General features: G+C 39.5%; 1 protein-coding gene and 1 long non-coding RNA gene across 3 annotated transcripts in view; both read left to right on the top strand.

Moving 5' to 3' along the window:
- RBM27 (RNA binding motif protein 27) overlaps nt 1-14,714 on the top strand; it is a 34,274-nt gene extending 19,560 nt beyond the window's left edge. For both annotated transcript variants that reach the window (XM_079967937.1, XM_079967938.1), the window contains exons 11-21: nt 731-881; nt 2,125-2,394; nt 2,511-2,651; nt 4,206-4,328; nt 5,160-5,234; nt 5,408-5,572; nt 7,817-7,921; nt 8,024-8,215; nt 9,597-9,683; nt 10,389-10,499; nt 11,376-14,714. In XM_079967937.1, the coding sequence (XP_079824063.1) occupies nt 731-881; nt 2,125-2,394; nt 2,511-2,651; nt 4,206-4,328; nt 5,160-5,234; nt 5,408-5,572; nt 7,817-7,921; nt 8,024-8,215; nt 9,597-9,683; nt 10,389-10,499; nt 11,376-11,462 (1,507 nt within the window). In that variant the 3' untranslated portion in view covers nt 11,463-14,714. The remainder of the gene's footprint in view (nt 1-730; nt 882-2,124; nt 2,395-2,510; nt 2,652-4,205; nt 4,329-5,159; nt 5,235-5,407; nt 5,573-7,816; nt 7,922-8,023; nt 8,216-9,596; nt 9,684-10,388; nt 10,500-11,375) is intronic.
- Nucleotides 14,715-14,786: 72 nt separating this feature from the next.
- The window catches only part of LOC307211415, a 62,676-nt gene continuing 58,731 nt past the window's right edge, over nt 14,787-18,731 (top strand). Inside the window, exons 1-2 of the long non-coding RNA XR_013836433.1 lie at nt 14,787-15,410; nt 17,025-17,137. This is a non-coding gene — a long non-coding RNA (uncharacterized lncRNA). The remainder of the gene's footprint in view (nt 15,411-17,024; nt 17,138-18,731) is intronic.

Genomic DNA, 18,731 nt, shown 5'->3' with positions numbered 1-18,731 from the left:
GTCACGTGGCCAGCGTGACATCGCTGCTCTGGCGAGCCAGAGCCGCACACGGAAACGCCGTTTACCTTCCCGCTGGTAAGCGGTCCCTATTTATCTACTTGCACCTGGAGGTGCTTTCGAACTGCTAGGTTGGCAGGCGCTGGGACCGAGCAGCGGGAGCGCACCCCGCCGCAGGGATTCGAACCGCCGACCTTTCGATCGGCAAGTCCTAGGCGCTGAGGCTTTAACCCACAGCGCCACCTGCGTCCCCGACAATAAAATGTAGTGTGCCTAAAAGATAGTGATTTGACCAGAACTATCTAATGAGTATGTGTTGGTCAAGGAATTAAGCATATTTCTTTGCATCCCAATGTAACCCTCTGTCATTGTGTGAAATGACTGGAACTTAATATGGATATTAGTTGAAATACTTTAATGAAAAAGGAAGTAAAGTTTCATATAACACGGTCAATGTATAGCATTCATAGTCAAGACAATAGCTATCTGTGACTGTTAGACCTGATGTTAGAGAACTACTTGAAGCAGGGAACACAGTGGTAGATTACTTGGCTTCTGAGCTTCCTTGGGTATCTGACAGGTCTTTTTTAGAGACAGTGCTTGGCTTAGTGGGTATTGGTTTAGCACAGCAAGGTAGCCGTTATGGTTATAGGCAATAAAAGGGAATGGATGTATTTACATTTAAATGTGATTTTGTTAATGTTAAGAGTCAATCCATCTTTTTTCTCTTCAGACAAACTAATAACCAGAATAAGCCAGGATTCCTGAAGAAGAACCAGTATACAAACACCAAATTGGAAGTTCGTAAAATACCACCAGAGCTAAACAATATTACTCAACTTAATGAACATTTCAGCAAATTTGGAACAATTGTCAACATTCAGGTAAAACCAATAATATGCCATTTGTGGTTTGTAATACAGCAATGTAAAGAGGGACTGGAAGTTTCTGGGACCAGTCTATATATTCCACTTTGTTCTATACTGCATTATTCTCTGGTAGAGTAAGTTAGACTTATTTAGACTTATTTAGACTTGCTTGAAGAACCACTTGGCGATGATACAGTCATGGGAAAAAGAAAGCGCACCCTCTTTGAATTCTGTGGTTTTACATATGAAGACCTAATAACAGTCATCTATTTCTTAGCAGGTCTTAAAATTAGGTAAATACAACCTCAGATGAACAACAACACATGACATATTACACTGTGTCATGATTTATTTAACAGAAATAAAGCCAAAATGGAAAAGTCATGTGTGAAAAACTAAGTACACCTTACAATTCAATAGCTTCTAGAACCATATTTAATAATAATAATAATAATATTTATACCCCACCCATTTGGATGGGTTTCCCCAGCCATTCTGGGCGGTTTGTAAAACATCAGACATTAAAAATTTCTTGATACAGGGCTGTCTTCAGATGCCTTCTTAAAGTCAGATAGTTATTTAGTATTTCCTTGACATCTGATGGGAGGGTGTTCCTACCCAGAAGGCCTTCTGCCTGGTTCCCTGTAACCTCACTTCTCAGTGAAGTGAAGGAACCGCCAGAAGGCGGGCTGAACAATGGGGTAGAGACACTCCTTCAGGTATACTGGACCAAAACCGTTCAGGGCTTTACATGTCAGCACCAACACTTTGAATTGTCCTCAGAAACATACTGAGAGCCAATGTAGGCCCTTCAGGACTGGTGTTATATGGTCTTGGTGGTGACTTCCAGTCACCAGTCTAGCTGCCGCATTCTGGATTAGTTGTTGTTTCCAAATCACCTTCAAAGGTAGTCCCACGTAGAGCGCATTGTGGTAGTCCAAGCGAGAGATAACTAGAGCATGCACCACTCTGGCGAGACAGTCTGCGGCAAATAGGGTCTCAGCCTGTGTACCAGATGGAGCTGGTAGACAGTTGCCCTGGACACAGAATTGACCTGCGCCTCCATGGACAGCTGTGAGTCCAAAATGGTTTGATTGGCAACTTCCATAGAAGGGACTCAGATACATACTATATATACACAGTTCACTATCCATCTCTTTTTGGATTAGGGAGTAAAACCTTTTAAACTGAAGCATTATACCGTGGGTGCTTTTTAGAATGTAGTATTGTTATGTAATGTTGCCCCATGTTTTCTTAGGTTGCCTTCAAGAGTGATCCTGAAGCTGCTCTAATTCAGTACTTAACAAACGATGAAGCGAGAAAAGCTATTTCTAGCACAGAGGCAGTGTTGAACAATCGGTTTATACGAGTGCTATGGCACCGAGAAAACAATGAGCAGCAGCCATTGCCACTATCCCAGCAGCAGCAGCAGCAGCAGGCGCCACCACCTCTTCATCACCCGCTTCACCTGCAGCAACAAATGCTGCCACAGCCTCCAGCTGTAACAATGCACAGCAGTATGGCAAAGGTATAGTGCCATTGTATAAACCTCATCACTTTTCTTTTTCCTTAGCTCTTTAGAGAACTGTGGGTCTGTTTTCAAAATTAAAAAGCTCATTTTTCAATGTTATATGCACAATGCAGGTAACAAAGCCACTGACATCAGGTGCTTATGTCATCAATAAGGCCCCAGTTAAACATCGTCTTGGAGCACCTGGTGGAAATCAGCCAGACACTCAACATTTATTGCTTAACCAGTCTAGTGCTTCTTCAGAAGATGCTCAGGTAAAGGAGAGTGTGTATTATGAATCATAAATTCATACATCTTTTCTTTAACATGGTTAGGATGTTAAGGTTTGCCTGGTTCTGTCAGGGGTGTTCACCTTGCTGTATTGAACTTAATCATGATTCAGCATCCAACAGGAAAATGAATAAACTGTGTCCTTTGCAACCCAATGCACTACCACTGTATGCCCACCACCCTACTATCAGTGGATATGGCTAGGCCAGATGATGTGCCTTAGTGAAATCTGCCTCGCAGGTTTCAAGCTCACCAACCCTCTCTCCCAGAACTAAGAACCACGGGGTGGTATTTAACTAAATAATGTAATTGCATGAGCACAGCAATTTTTGTTTGCTCAACAGAACTCTCCCCCGCCCCCGGTTTGTGCTTCTTGCGTCATCACCAAATCTGTTAAAGAGGGTTGGGGGGAAATCCAGAGCAGATAGGGGTCATGTTTGACAACCATAACTGTCTTCCTCCAGCTACTTCTTTAGATAAATCTCCAGCTATTGAGCAGGGTTCTCTGTCTAGTCCAAGATGCTGTGTCCAACAGAGCCCAAATTGTACCATTTCCTGCTAGGGCCAACACATTAAGAAGTCTTACTACAGCTTTCAGAGAAGCCCTCAAATCCACTAGTCCACTCTTTCTGCAGAGTCAGTAGCGATATTTGGGGGGGGGGGAGGTATCCCATGCCATCCCCCACCTAAAAAAAGGACTACAAACTTCTCACCCTTAAAAGGTCTGCTGTGTCAAGGCAAGTGTTTTGTGGGCTGCAGAGTGGTCGCAGGTTGATCAAGAAAATCAGATTCACAGAGATAATCTGGCTCAGTGCTAACTCAAGAAACAGCCCCAATTTTTTCACCCGCATTAAAAGATTTCAGCTTTCATGCCTTAAAAACATGATGGGTTTGGTGGGGCCTTCCAGGTGACAACAGGAGTTAGAAAAAAAGGCAGGAGAGAAGAGTGAAAGCTCAGTTCAGTAGTTGTAGACTGATCTGTAACATCTGAAGAAACAGAATAGGAAGGCATAATCATATCGGCAAAATTGAGAAAATTCTCGACTATTGCCAGTAAAATTTTAAAGTACATTTTCTTTAAACTGTAGTAAGTATTTTATAAAATGAAACTCTAATTCTTGTTAACTCTACCTATTTAATATGTAATCAATACAATTAAGGAGCAGATACTTCAATTAAGAGAGTTGGGGGAAATTCCCATTCAAAAGATCTTACATATCCCCTTTCTCTTTAGAGTGATGTTGTGTGTAGTCTCCCCCTTCATAATGATAGGGTTAGTTTTGAAATTTATATCTGCCAGGTTAGTTCCAGATCTTTGAAAGCCTAAGGACAAAATTCTCCTACTATCCTTCAGTCTGTTTGTTATTGGTAAGAGTCTTTACTTCATCCTCACACAATCCTTAAAATATCACAGAGATAGCTTATAGTTTGGTTTCATCTATGAACAGATGGTTTCTAAGCAGCATAAGTAAGTTGCTTGCACAAAGCTTCCATCTTGCCACAGCACATGTCATCATAAAATATATTGCTGCTTTCAGATGTTTCCCACTTCAATTGGCCATTCAAAGATGGTTTACAGTTCCTCCAATCTGAAGACATCTATAAAGCCTGGTACAGGAAATAAATCTCATGATGTCCAAGAAGCTTTTAAAAAGAAACAGGTAACTGTTTGCATATTATTTCAATATATTTCATAGCCATGAGTTTTTAAAATGGGGTTCATTGTGTGACATGTTAGTCCTACCCCTAGTTCAGATTGGAATTCAGAGATGGGAAATTCCTTTTCCCTGATAGGTTTTGCCTTGACAATTCGGACCTGAGTGTGACGAGCCTTGGCTTTTGAAATGTAATTCAATATTTTTGTGTTAAAGGGATACTCATTTTTGAGCTAATAGCCAAACTTTTGGTTGGCAAGGGGTGGGGGGTCTTCAGCGAACCTTGAATTGTTACATGTTGGTTGGTTTGTCCGAACTCTACAGCAGCTATCCATCATTTGTGCATGCACAGCAAGACTTTCATTGCTTTTTTATCTTCTCCAATCCCACATGAGATTACACATTTTACAAGCACAAAACAGGCTTTCAGCCTTCCGCAAGTCAAAAGCATCATGTAATTCAGCATAGAATAGCTGCAGTTGGGGTGCTGTGTGAGAGAATAGAAACTCTAGGCATAGTGATAGGACTAATAGTCTGAATATGTAACATAATCTGAATTTTGACCAAAGACATTTATTTGATATTGCTTATTGCAACAGCTTTCCAGGAGCCATGAATGCAGTCAGGATCTGTCCACTCTGCTAACTCCCAACAGCACAACTTGCATCTGTAACTGAAGATAACTATGTTCTCTTGTAAACTCTAATACTGCAGTTGGTGGGATCATGTTTACATTTAAATTGTTCATGATATTGCCTAAAATTGTGGTTTAAATCCGTTTTTTTCTAGCCATTGTTATTAGGATGTGCTCACTAAAAGCATTTTATTCTTGATTAGGAGGCAATGAAGCTGCAACAAGACATGAGGAAGAAAAAGCAAGAAATGTTAGAGAAACAAATAGAATGTCAGAAGGTATGCTTGGCTTTTTTTTCCATTTAACTTCGCCATTAACTTTGGTTGTGTCTAATTTTAATTGTTAGTAGCAGAGTATCCCCTAAGCATTTTAAGGGTGCATAATTTTCTAACTAGTGTGGAGGCTGAAGTATTTTCAATCTTGCATCACCTCTGTATTTTAACTTTCATAGATGTTAATATCAAAATTGGAAAAGAATAAGGCCACAAAACCAGAGGAAAGAGCAGATATAATGAAGACACTGAAAGAGCTAACAGGAAAAATCTCTCAGTTGAAAGATGAGTTAAAAACTTCATCTGCCAGTTCTACAGCATCAAAACAGAAGTCAAAAACAGAGGTAGGTCCTCTTCACACACAGCTTTTTTCATTTCAGAAGCTACTACAGTGATACCTCAGGTTAAGAACTTAATTCGTTCTGGAGGTCCGTTCTTAACCTGAAACTGTTCTTAACCTGAAGCGCCACTTTAGCTAATGGGGCCTCCTGCTGCCGCTGCACCGCCGCTGCACGATTTCTGTTCTCATCCTGAAGCAAAGTTCTTAACCTGAGGTACTATTTCTGGGTGAGCGGAGTCTGTAACCCGAAGCGTGTGTAACCTGAAGCGTATGTAACCCAAGGTACCACTGTACTACCGTATTTTATGCTCCATAAGACGCATTTTTTCCTCTTAAAAACTAAGGGGAAATGTCTGTGTGTCTTATGGAGCGAATGTGTGGTCCCTGGAGCTAAATTGCCAGAGTGCGGCACGCTCGTGAGCTGCTCTTTGGGGCTGGCAGGGGAAACCCGGGTGCCGGCAGAGCACCCATTGTTGGACTCGATGGCCCTTGTGGTCTCTTCCAACTCTATGATTCTATTCTATGATTCCCCCTCCAGCCCCGACAAGCTCTTGCTTAGCTGCGCGCAGCTTCCCCGGCCGGGAGAGGCTGCGCGCGGCTATCCCATAAGCCAGGACAGCAAGCAGGATCGCTGCGCAGTGATCCCGCTTGCTGTCCTGGGCTTATGGGATTCAGAATTTTTTTTTTCTTGTTTTCCTATTCCAAAAACTAGGTGCGACTTATGGTCTGGTGCGTCTTATAGAGCGAAAAATACGGTAGTTTGTACCTCTGGGAAACTTATCTCCCTATATTAAAGCCAGCATGAGGGTCTTTGTTAAGCATTGATCATACAACCTTTTCATGCATTATCCTCATAAAGAGACATCCAGGTGTTGAAGGGGCAGCTGGCTGCATCTGTGCCTTGACAGGTTTCTGGTCATGCTCCCTTATGTGTTGAGAAGGCCTCCACCAGCATACAATCATGAACCATGCATGTCCTACCTACAGCCCCTTCAAAATGTGGAACCCCTTCCATGCAATATATCACTTCTATCTTTTCTATATTTTGTGCTTGGATATTCATTATAAGAGAACTACACAGATATGTGAAATTATACCACTTCTATTAATCGTCACAGGGAACCACAATAGATGATTTCAGTCACCTCCTTCTGGTCTGGTTTCTCAGCCCTGACTCCTATTAAAGCTGTAAGATGACCCCAGAAACTTAGTGTATAATGAAATTTGCCTGCCTCTCGCGCACAGATACTCTACCCAACACTCTTCCCTTCCCCTCACTCAGAGAAGAGGATCCATAACTAATAAAAACAAAGAATGCCCACACTTCCCCTAAAGGGATGTTCACCTTAAATGTTGTCCCGTTGCCCACAGTGCTTTTATATCTGAGCAAAGGCCAGCAAGAGCCTTCCCCCACACACACGCACAAATGAAGTTCCCAGAGCTGGCTTAGTTGTTGCTGGTCAGGAAATTGGGATTTAATGACACATCGATGCTAATCAATGTATCTGCAATATGCTTTTGGGCAGCATCCCATGAAGTTATTGCTCTGCGAAAGCATGCTGTGTTCATCATTGAGATGAACAATGGAAGTACCTCATGACCAAGAATGTGGATTTTTGGTGCATTTAACTTGCACCTCCTTTCCATTTTCATAGCAAGTGGCAAGCTGTATTGATTAACTTGTTGAACTTAATAATTCTGAAGCTGTTAACATAAAAGGCCTGAGTCAGCCAGCCCATGGAAAAATGTTGATATTTATTCTTAAATATCAGGAGCAATGTAAACACAGTGAAATTGAAATTTTACAAATCTGTTCAGTTTTGTTTCTAAAACTTTGCTTTTTTATTCCGCTATCAACTTCTCAAACCTGTTTCTGCAGCCATAAGTGTTCAGGATCTGCAGATTTCTAATGAGAACCTGCAGTTTGCCCAATCACCTCTAGGGGTCACATGCTACTCACAGCTAGTGTCAATGCTGGGTAGTAAGAGTTTTATAACTGTCAAAGCCTACCTTAATATTTTTTATTTATCACATTTTATATCCCTCGCTTGTAGTTCCAAAAAGATGCCCAAGGGAACTTGCAAGTATTTGTTTTTACCCAGAAGGCTCTAAGCCCTTAAATAGTGGGTGAGAAGAATTAAAACCAAAGAGGTAGCATCTTAACACACCTTGGTATGGAGATAAACGGAATAAAACAAACAAACTTACTTTTTGCTCTCCCCACCCCATCCCCAATTCCCTTTTAAAGGCACAGAAGGAACTTTTGGATGCAGAGCTAGACTTTCATAAAAGGCTGTCTTCCGGGGAAGATACAACAGAATTAAGGAAAAAGCTCACCCAGTTACAGGTGGAGGTAAGTTTTCAAAATTATATACTACCTTAATTGTGCTGTATATTATACATGGAACCTGTTACAGTGTTCATGGAAGATAAAGTCTATTCCTTTTGTCTGTAGGCTGCCCGTTTAGGTATCTTGCCCGCTGGTCGTGGAAAATCGATGCCTTCTCAAAACAGAGGACGAGGACGAGGTCGGGGAGGGAGAGGGAGAGGTACAGTGAATCATATGGTGGTAGACCACCGTCCCAAAGCAATAACCATTGGTGGCTTTGTGGAAGAGGAGAAAGATGAGTTGCTGCAGCACTTTGCGGTAAGTCAGCAATTTCTAACTAAAATTAGATTAAATTGTTCTGGTACTGTATTCTAGAATAGTATAAAGCTATGATTGCCCTAAAACATGGGTAGGCAAACTAAGGCCCAGGGGCCGGATCTGGCCCAGTTGCCTTCTAAATCTGGCCTGTGGACGATCTGGGAATCAGTGTGTTGTTACATGAGTAGAATGTGTCCTTTTATTTAAAATGCATCTCTGGGTTATTTATGGGGCCTGCCTGGTGTTCTTACATGAGTAGAATGTGTGCTTTTATTTAAAATGCATCTCTGGGTTATTTGTGGGGCATAGGAATTTGTTCATTTCCCCCAAAAAAATATAGTCCGGCCCCCCACAAGGTCTGAGGGACAGTGGACCAGCCCCCTGCTGAAAAAGTTTGCTGATTCCTGCCCTAAAACTTAGCTTCCTTCATTTTGAGTATAGCGTTAGTTGCTTTTGTGGTTAATCTTGTCTGCTTCCTAGTTGAAATTAGAAATGGAATGGCATCACATATCCACCTGCATTTAGCTTACTTCTGAAGGAAATCAACCCTCTCAAGGAATATCTAGCTGTAACTTCCACTTCCACCTCCTCCTTCTAAGATTTCTGATCTTTGGGAAGCTACTTAGGCAGACAAGTCACAACATGGTCCAAGACATGTTTTTAATGCCTTTTAGTGGAACTGTCATGGGTCTAAAGCTGCTTTGGATGACCTTTATATATTAGTCAACCTTTGAGTCACTTGAGGTTAACTTATTTTTTAATCTTGAAGCAAACTGGTCCAGCCAGTTTTCACGTGAGAGCCCAATACCATTAAACTGCCACAATTTTAACCCTTTCTTTACATATAGACAGGTAAGTGTTTTTGAAGATCTACAGACAATAAGCAGAAACACTGGTCGCTGCTTCCTTTTCTTCTGTTTCACTCTGGGTATCCAATACACCATTGTCTTCTTGTCTGTAAACATAATGTAGGTGGAGCATAAGCCTTTTTGATGGCAAGAATATGGGCGATATCCCATTAGCACTGTTGGAGCAGCAGGAAGCATATATGCTTAGAAGAAGAGGGAGAGCAATTTCTACCTCCCCTGGAAGTTTGTTCTGCCACTAATAAAATACACACACACATACACAAATATACCTGAGCTCATATTCCCACTTTTTGTATTCTGCTTCTCCTCCCAAGTATGTGTGATCTTCACATATGAAGTAGACTGAGGCTAAGAGATTAAATGGTCCAAGGAGGAGGAATTTGAACCTGCAAACTCCCTGATCCTACTCCATCACTATAACTACTATATTGCACTGGCTTTCAATAAGTTAGGGTTCATTAATCTGCAGCCCTAGAAGAGCATGCATAGATCTTATTCATTGTGTTTTACAGAAATTTGGAGATATTGAAGGCCTTCAAGAGGAGGATTCTCCTTTAAGTGTTGTTCTAACATTTAAATCCCGTTCTGAAGCTGAAAATGTAAGTAATTATAAGCTAACATTACTGTACTCCTCTAAGATACACTAAAATATCTGCTTGAATGGAAAGTGGTTCATTAATATATTTTGGAGGGTGCTACTATTATAAAGGCATTGAATATTTGATCACTGGTTTATAATTCAGCCAATGAATAAGCTTGTTTAAATTATGATTCAGAGAAATGCTTGTAGTAGAGAGTATAAACTCTGATTATTAGGGCTGTGCAACCAATTTAGCCAAACCCTGAACAAAATCTGGTTAAGGCAACTCTAAATCATGGCAAATCAATTCAGAGCTCAAAACAGGGAGACAAACAGCCCATTTCAGAGCCCATTTCAATGTTGCAACACAACATTGTATGAGGCGGGAGGGGAGCTAGACTTCACTCATTGACCACAATAACTTTGAAGCCAGGGATTTTAAAAAAAAAAAAAGCTTTATGTCTTAGTAATGGTAACACTGCAATTTGGATTCAGGGTCCAAACCAGGTCAGAGCAGGTCCAGGTCACCAAATCTAACCCCACATTAAATCAGGAGTCCTTGCATAGGCATGATTATTACACTGTATAGTGGAAAGACTTCTTGGAAGTGCACATGGTGATCCTTCTGCTATAACAGCAGATAGCCTCTGCTTCTTGGCACATAATTTGTATTATTGTCTTCTCTTCCCACCCCTCCTACCCCCCAAAAAAATTCCTACTCTAGGCAGCCAACCAAGGATTAAAGTTCAAAGACCGACGACTACAGATATCATGGCATAAACCCAAGGTACCCTCTGTGTCCACAGAAACGGAGGAGGAGGAACCCAAGGAAGAGGTACTGGAATTATGTTTAAGCGCAGCTTGTCTATCAAAGCCTCTCTCAAACACTATTTTTTGTTTGCTTCTTACTGTTTTGAGCTCATTATAGGAACTGTTCTGGAAGGGCATTTCTGAATGCTTAAGATATTTTAGGAAAACCTTAAGGTTGTTTGCATTCTCGCCGTTTTGTGACTAGATCCTCCTGTTCTTTAATTTGGTTCATAACTCCATAGCATGAATCAGATGGTGGACAGTTGGTTGTTTTTAATTTTTTAGCCATTTATACACCACCTTTCTGAACCAAGTCCATCCAAGGTGCCAAGCAAAATACAAGCATAAAACACAAGAATATATTACAATTATATTAGATTAATTTGATATTTATACCTTGCTTTTTCTATTAAAATAATACTCAAAGCTGTATTACTTTATAATTTATTATGATGCTATATAATCGAAAAATACAGTATATTTTAGCAAATACAAAAGCTGTTTCCAGAGCCACAAAAACAACTGCATGACCAATAAGACACATAAAGGCTATTTGAAAAGTGATGTGTTTTTTTAAGCTGAAGTGGCCAGCACATCCCTTGAGAAGGCGTTTCATAAGGTAGGGGCCGCTGCTGAGAAGGCCCTGTCCCTTATGCTCTCTAATCACTTCAGAGCACTCAGATTTAGTTGTCACATTTCACCACCCAGCTCCATTTTTGATATGTTTTCTCTGCATGTTTAACCCTGGCAGGTAGCATATTTAGAGGAATATCCAAGGGAACATTTTGCCCACATTTTTCAAGTCAAGTAGAATCACTGATATGGACCAAAAGGTTGCAACTGACTATTGTGGTATCGTACATTAAAAAAAATAAGCATATTATATTTTGTCTTTATTCAGGAGACAGAAGCTTCAGATTTATTTTTGCCTGAAGATGATGATGACGAAGACGAAGACGAAGATGAATCTCGTTCCTGGAGAAGATGAAACTTGAAATGGAATCAATAGTTTTAGAATTGTTGAACTAAAACTTTTAAAAAAATATTTAAAGGAAGTCAATGAGCCAAAAATTGTTTTCGTTTTTTGTTTTTATTTTCATACACGCAAGAAAGCAAGTGTGAGTTTGAGATATTAAACTTAACAAATAAGTAGCCACGATCAGCCAAAGGCTAAGTGTTTCAAAGGTGGTTGTGATCCTCTGAAGATGGAATGTATCAATCTTTCAAGCCCAACTTGTGCTTATTTTGTTTTTAAAATATGGACCTTTTTCAAGCTATCAATGGCTTTATAGGCTTTATTTAGTAATGTAGAGTGTGAGATGAGAGCTTTCTGTGAAGTTCATTTATACGTCAACATTTCCTGGAATTTGGTAATTCAAAAGTCCCTTAGTTAGGTGGCAGACAAGTTATTCAGTTTGAGTAAGTTTCACACCTGTCCAGAATTGCTCCTAATCTTACTGTGGATGATACCATTCAGCTATCTAGCAGAATTACAGGGCAATGCTGCCCATCTCCACATTCAAACAAGTCCACATCAATGACAGCTACTCTTGTCTAATAAGGCAGTTCTTCTCAATCTAATCTTCAGACATAGTCCAGCCTTACTAATTTTTGGGTGCAGCTTACCACTGCTCTGTGAATTCCACATTTACTTTCATGGAGCATCCATGGACCTCCTGCATGAATCCTATTAAAACAAACAGAGCAGTTAGTGCTTGATGAATAGCTGGTATAAGTAAATACATCTAAGTGCTTTTAAAAGTGTCCAGCCATTTAAGTTCATTTTCTGTCCTTTGTAGCTAAATAAGTTTCTTCTTTTTTAACCTTTTTAGGTCAAGCCTCCACAGTATTCAAAGCAACTTGTTCTTTCTTTAACTCAGAAAGCCCTAAGTCTTTTTTAGAAAAATCATTAAAATGATAAGAGACCATCACTTCTAATAATATTGTGCTTAACTCTAAAGAGAGCAACTTTGGTAAAAGAAATGTTGAAAAGAGAGTGATTAGCTTAAATGCTTTTTATTTCCATGCTGTTTGGTTATGTTTTCCCTCCCTTCCCCCACACCACTTTTTTTTATAGCACCTAACAGTAGCTGGGGTAGATTGCGGTAGAAACCGTATTAAACTATTTTGGCTTTCCAGGGCAATAGATCTTCATACTCAACTCATGTGTCACTTGCTTCTGTTAAGCCTAAGCACATTGTCCTGTAGATTCCCCCCTCACCCCACTCTTGGTGCCTCTGTACTATGCCAGTACACAGTAGGGCCATTTTATATAGGAAAGTATGTTTCGCCACAGCGTTCTGAATGTTAGAATCAAAGAAGCAGAGCAAACAGTACTGTTCTCAACTCCTGTGGTACTGGAACACTAATGCAAGCAAGTTTTAAAAAAATACTATTATTTTTGAAGTTTTCTATTAAAATGTATTACTGCAAATGGTACTTTACCCTCTCTTAAGTATCAGAAGTACTACATTAGATCTCGGCTAGCTACATAAAGTCAAGCACTCTGTTCTTCCTATTCTTTTGGGTACTGTTGTGTGTGTTGTGTATGTAAAGTCCAAAGTAGTATCAATTTAAATTCCAATTCATACTTGGAGAGGAGTGTAATTTGTCAGCAGTTTTTTGCCCTTTACACAAAGACCTTTGTTTTCTAGATTATTGCTACATTCCGACTAATGTTTAATCTCAGTGAATTACGTTAGAAGAAGAAAGCACGAATATTGCACACCGTAACAGGCAAAGCCTTGCTCTTCCCCCCATTGCCTGCAATGTCTTTGGAATGCCTGTGACTCAGTATGTGGTCATCACATATACTGACCCATTGCAGCAAAATGCTTGAATCTGAACAGTTTAATCAAATGATAGAGGGAACAAAGGATTTATATATGTGTGTATATATATTGTACAGGGTTTTCTTAAAACTGTATAATTGTGTAAATATTTTGCTTTTTTGTGTACTAAAACTACCAGCATCTAGATTTCCATAAGAATTCTTGTATTTTTGTATCCGGAAGATTACAGTGAGTGAATGAAGCTGTAAGAGAAATTTCAATAGCCTTTGGCACAGGTAGACCGGATAGGATTCCTTTTCATATGGTTTTAAAATAACATTTTGTTAGCACACTGTTCAGAACAGGATGGATGTCCTTGCTCAGAGTGTTGGCTTTTTTTTCATGGGGAGCGAGAAAGATTAGGGGCCATGGGGAAAATATTTATTTAATGGGGATTTTTCCCCTTCTCTTTTCTTTTAAAATATTTGTTGGCTTACATAAATCCTCTGGTGACATCTTAAATGTGATTTCTCAGGCCAGAAGCACAAAAATGAGTTGTGCCCCTAAACCCATATATTGAAAGCATACTATTACGTTACTGAGAATGTAAGTGATGGGCAGCATAGTAGTAACTCACTTAATACAAAGGAGAAAGGAAAACTAGTTCAAAGTGACCTTCATTTTGACATAGCTATGGATCTCCCTGTGTTGTGTATTAGAACTTAGTAGGATACCATTTGTGTTTCTAGGTAGGTAACTTCTGGTAACACTTCATTTTTTACTGCTGTGGAATTGTCACTTCTGCATTCATAAGCTGTGATGGAGAGCATAATATAATACCTACTAAGTGACTTGAGAACGATAAATCAATATGAAATAAAAGGCTACTACACAAGGAGTACCACTTCACTGACCACTTAGTGTGTAATCCCATTGCAATCCAGAAGAATGCCACAATGTAAATGGTCAGTGAATCACCCCCTCAATCTTTACAGATATTAATGCTTCTACTATATAAGCTGTCAATTAAACTGTGGTATAAAAATTTTGGTTGGTTTGTTTTAAATCCTTGAGCATAAAAAAGCCTAGCATCTGAAAACTGATTTGAAAAATATATGCCCACATACAGTGGAGATGCTTCAACAGTTTTTAACAAAATCATGTGAAAAGGAATGGTAAATTCCTCTCAATGTATAGTAAACTTGTATTATAGTTTTTACAAGATTGTGAACTTGTGTAATAGTATATTAGGAGATATTGTTGGATTTCTAACTGTTTATACATTTAAATTCATACATGTAATGTTTGTTTTATTGATTACACTCTGAATTTCTAAGATGCATGTTGACTTTTTTGCAATAAAGAAATAATATGGAATGGCGTAAAACTACAAACGAAAAAGGCATAAAACAGATTGAATTGAAATTTGGAAAAATAGCCATTCCCAAAAAATTATAATCAGAAAAAGAGCTGTATTGCTTCATTTCTTCTGAGGTATACTCGTGTGAGTGCTTGGTGCAGAGTGTGTGTTAATAAATACATATGTATACATATTCATACGCATAGACATAAGCAGTTGGAGAGAAGGTGCAGTTCTTTTGTGGTAAAATGTTGGGTATCTTTATTGAAGTATTACAGGTTGGTTAAGCCTGTGACAGATGTGAATACTTACCTCAGAAATTTGCTATTTCCTCTCAGGAAGGGCAGTTTGAGAGAAACAGCAGCTTTGTGACAGAACCTTCAGGAAAATTCTTGGACAACCTAACTGCCCTCCGTGCCCCAACTTAACTATTCTGAAGTGAAAAATTATTTTACCTCACCTTTCCAATGAATTTGTGTTGTTTGGGAGGCAGCTTACAAATAATAATAATAAATAATAATAATATTATAAAATTAATACAGCCATAAAGCTCACTTTTTATTACATGGATAAAATGAATAGTGTGCTTTTTAATCATGTTTGCCTCCAACTTAACTGTAATAAAATGGGTAGTGGAGTTCTCTTGATGATGGTGGTAAAGAGGGAGGGATAGTAAGATGTCAAGTATTAGGACAATAGTAACTGAAGGATATTGTTCACTATTCTCAAACTGACTTCACGGCAAAAGCAAGAAAACATCAGTAATTTATGAAAACAGATTTGCCTGTATATCTTTGAACTCAAGGTAAGGTATCTGGGATTTCTAGACAATTCTGCATCTAGGCAACCTAGATCTGCTAGGTTGAGTAATATTTGCTTCCTCTGTTTTTAGGCCATACCTTTTAAGAGCTAAGACACGGAAGAACAGTAATTCCTAAATTAGGCTGGCCCATGCTAGTGCACTATCAGGGAGCCATTGTTAGGCTGTGAGAAATTAAATTCTCTGAGGTTGCCCACTGTGCTTGTGAATGATTTACCATTCTGATCTTGAAGCAGCTTGTGAGCTTTTGTGATAATATGTTTTATTTTGCTCTAAAAATACATGTGTAAAGACCCCCCCACACACACAATTTTATTTCTGAAAAGCTGCCCTGGCAGTTGGGGACACTTCTAGAAGTTCGATCCAGCCTAGATCTTTCTCTGTGTAGAAGATTATTGAGAAATATGTACACGTTAAATTGGCTCTAATCCACCACCCCAAATGGCCTTTATTTCTAATTTTCAGTACTTTGATACCTGCATAACAACAGTGGTAAAGAAATCCTTAATTTTTTGTTACTGAGAGCAGAATGACTTTAGCTCGATCACTGAATCTGTAATCTGTGGGCATGATGTGTCTTGATGCTCTCTATAACACTGAGGGAAATTCTGAAAGGCTTTTACAACCCCCAACATGGCATGGAATCATTGAATTGTAGAGTTGGAAGGGACCCTGAGGGTCATCTAGCCTAACCTGCAATGCAGGAATCTCAGCCACATCATACATGACAGATGACCATCCAACCTCTGCTTAAAAGCCTTCAAGGCTTGCTTGTAGTCAGGCTGCCTCTAGATGGGCCATGGGTGCTATCTGGGTCCTATCTCATCCCTGCTTTAAGCAGCAAAAGATCTCTGGTGAGCATTGTGTGTCTGTTGGCTCTCAGGCCTCATCTGTACAAGAGCTTGCCATCCCAAAAGTATTGGAAGAAGCAATACATGAGAAAAGAAGGTACAAAAATGGTGAATGTTTTTATGTGATGGCCATGCTCTTTCTCCCATGTGGATTGTGCGGGTAATGATCTTCCATACAGGGTTATTATAAAGATAACTAAGATAATGATGTGAACCTCTCTGAGTGAGCACTTGGAAAAAGCTACCCATTCCTACCTGTATCCCACCTCCCCTGAAAGGAGGTGCGCCTAGCTATGCTACAGTGTTACTTCTAGCAGGCTGCATTATTTATGTCTGTCAGACTTAACTTCATCCATCTTCATCTGCAAGCTGAATCTGAGCTCAGATCCCCTGGGAAGAAGGGCAACGCACAAAATAAATCCCATTTATTGGAGACTCTACAGAACAGTCTTTATGTTAATCTGCAGATAAACATATTTAAAAGCAATATCTGTTGTGACCCTAGCTATGTCCGCCCAAGAAATGTGATGCACTTCATAATATTTTTGGCCATTTTATTTTGTTTTCAATATAAACTGAAATGCGCCTTTGCAGCAGCAAGACAGATTATGATGATCTTTCAGTTTTTTAGACATTGCTCATACTGGTTTGCATTATTTTCTTTCAGCTAGCCATTTAGACGTACTGTAAAATAAACATTCATAAATTTCTTTCAGTTATTGAGGATTTCAATTTTATATCTTTGTAGCAGTGTTGTGATAGAAAAGGCTGATGTTGCATGTTAAGCTGGGCTGCCTTGACACAGTGTTCAGAACACAGGATCCTCCTGCCAACAATACTCCATGCTTTCAGCATCGATAGGCAAGTGCCTCAATCTTTTTTTTTTTTCTTTTTTGTGTAATTTTGGGGAAGTACTGGATCAATGTCACGGCCAGGTTGCTTAGCAAGAGCCTTGTGTATTTGTGGGCATGTTTGCATAAAGATTAAAAAGGAGCATTTATGTTATCCCAACATATTATGAAATACATAGCTTTTGAAGGTTCAGAATGCTGCATAAAGAGGCTTATGTCACTTTAACAGTCACTGAAAAGGATATACCAAGAGCTCTGGCCAGAAGTTTCAATACAAGGAATAATTCCTACTCGAGAGTTGATAATTCCTGTTTTTCACTTCTGTTCTATCTTGAGCTGCAGCAAGGGTCCGTGATGTGTATCCTCGTTGTAATAAAGACTGTGTGAGTTGATAGGCTGCTATTTTATAGTCATGTTGGAACGATGCATTTCTTTTTAGTCTTAAATACTGTCCATACGGTAGGTTGTTCAATAAATGTGGAGCGTGAAAAGATGAAGCGTGTAATAATGAATTTTGATCGGTCGGTTTGTGATATGGGCGGATCTTAAGTTGTTGAGAGTGATCTTTAAAGACTGTGACATCCAGAAAATTAACTGATGTGTCATGAATGGTCCCAGACAGTCGTATATTTGGATCTTGGTCATTGATCCATTGGAGGAATTGTACTGCTATGTCTTGATCCTGTATAACGAAGAATAAATCATCTATAAACCGATAGTACTTGATTATTTTAGATCTGAAAGGATTGTTATCATGAAGGATAACAATAGCTTTTGAAGGTTCAGAATGCTGCATAAAGAGGCTTATGTCACTTTAACAGTCACAGCTGCCCTCAAAGGATCCTGGGAACTGTAGTTTATCCCCCCCCCCAGAGCTTAGCTTCCCAGTACTCTTAACAAACTACACTTCCCAGGATTCTTTGGGGGAAGCCACGACTGTTAAAAGTAGTGTAGGAGTGAATTAAAAGTATGGTGTGGGCGTTACTTAAGTTGCGCAGTTGGCCACAATTATTTGTAAGCTCTCATCAGCATGGCACTTCTCAAGACAGCCAGTGTATTCTAGGGGTGTGCATCGTCTCTTTGTGTATTTGAAATAACCAGGTAAATTGGGATGATTCAAGGCAGACTCTCACATTCCCAAATTGGATTGCATTGTAAACAAGGCACATCAGGGTGAATCAGGGAATCCTCAACTTTGGAGTAGCTCTGTTGCTTCAGCATTTCCAAAATGTCAAGCACATGACCACCCCCACCCCTCTTTTTTTTCTGAGAAATTAATCAAGAGGGGTGGGATGAAGGAATTGGGGCAGGGTCTTTTGTTTTTATGGATAGGTCCAGTTTTTAATCAGTGATTAAAAGTGGGTGGGGGTTGTTGGTGTTGTTGACGTTAATTTTTTGTATCTTTATTTTGAATCTCATGATTTAAGGGGACCGTTCAAATTGGTTGTGTATTTTTTGATGTTTCAATGATTGTTTATGACTACTTTAGTTATGTTTGTAGTTATGTAATTTTTTTACATGTTGCAAGCCGCCTCGAGCATAGTTTTAACTTTAAAAAGGTAGAAAACAAATGCAATGATTGGTTGGTTGGTTGGTTGGTTGGT

The sequence above is a fragment of the Podarcis cretensis genome (genome assembly GCF_951804945.1).
Source record: "Podarcis cretensis genome assembly, chromosome: 2".
Lineage (NCBI taxonomy): Eukaryota > Metazoa > Chordata > Lepidosauria > Squamata > Lacertidae > Podarcis > Podarcis cretensis.
The sequence above is the reverse complement of the archived record's forward strand: the minus strand, read 5'-3'. Positions and strand labels throughout refer to the sequence as shown.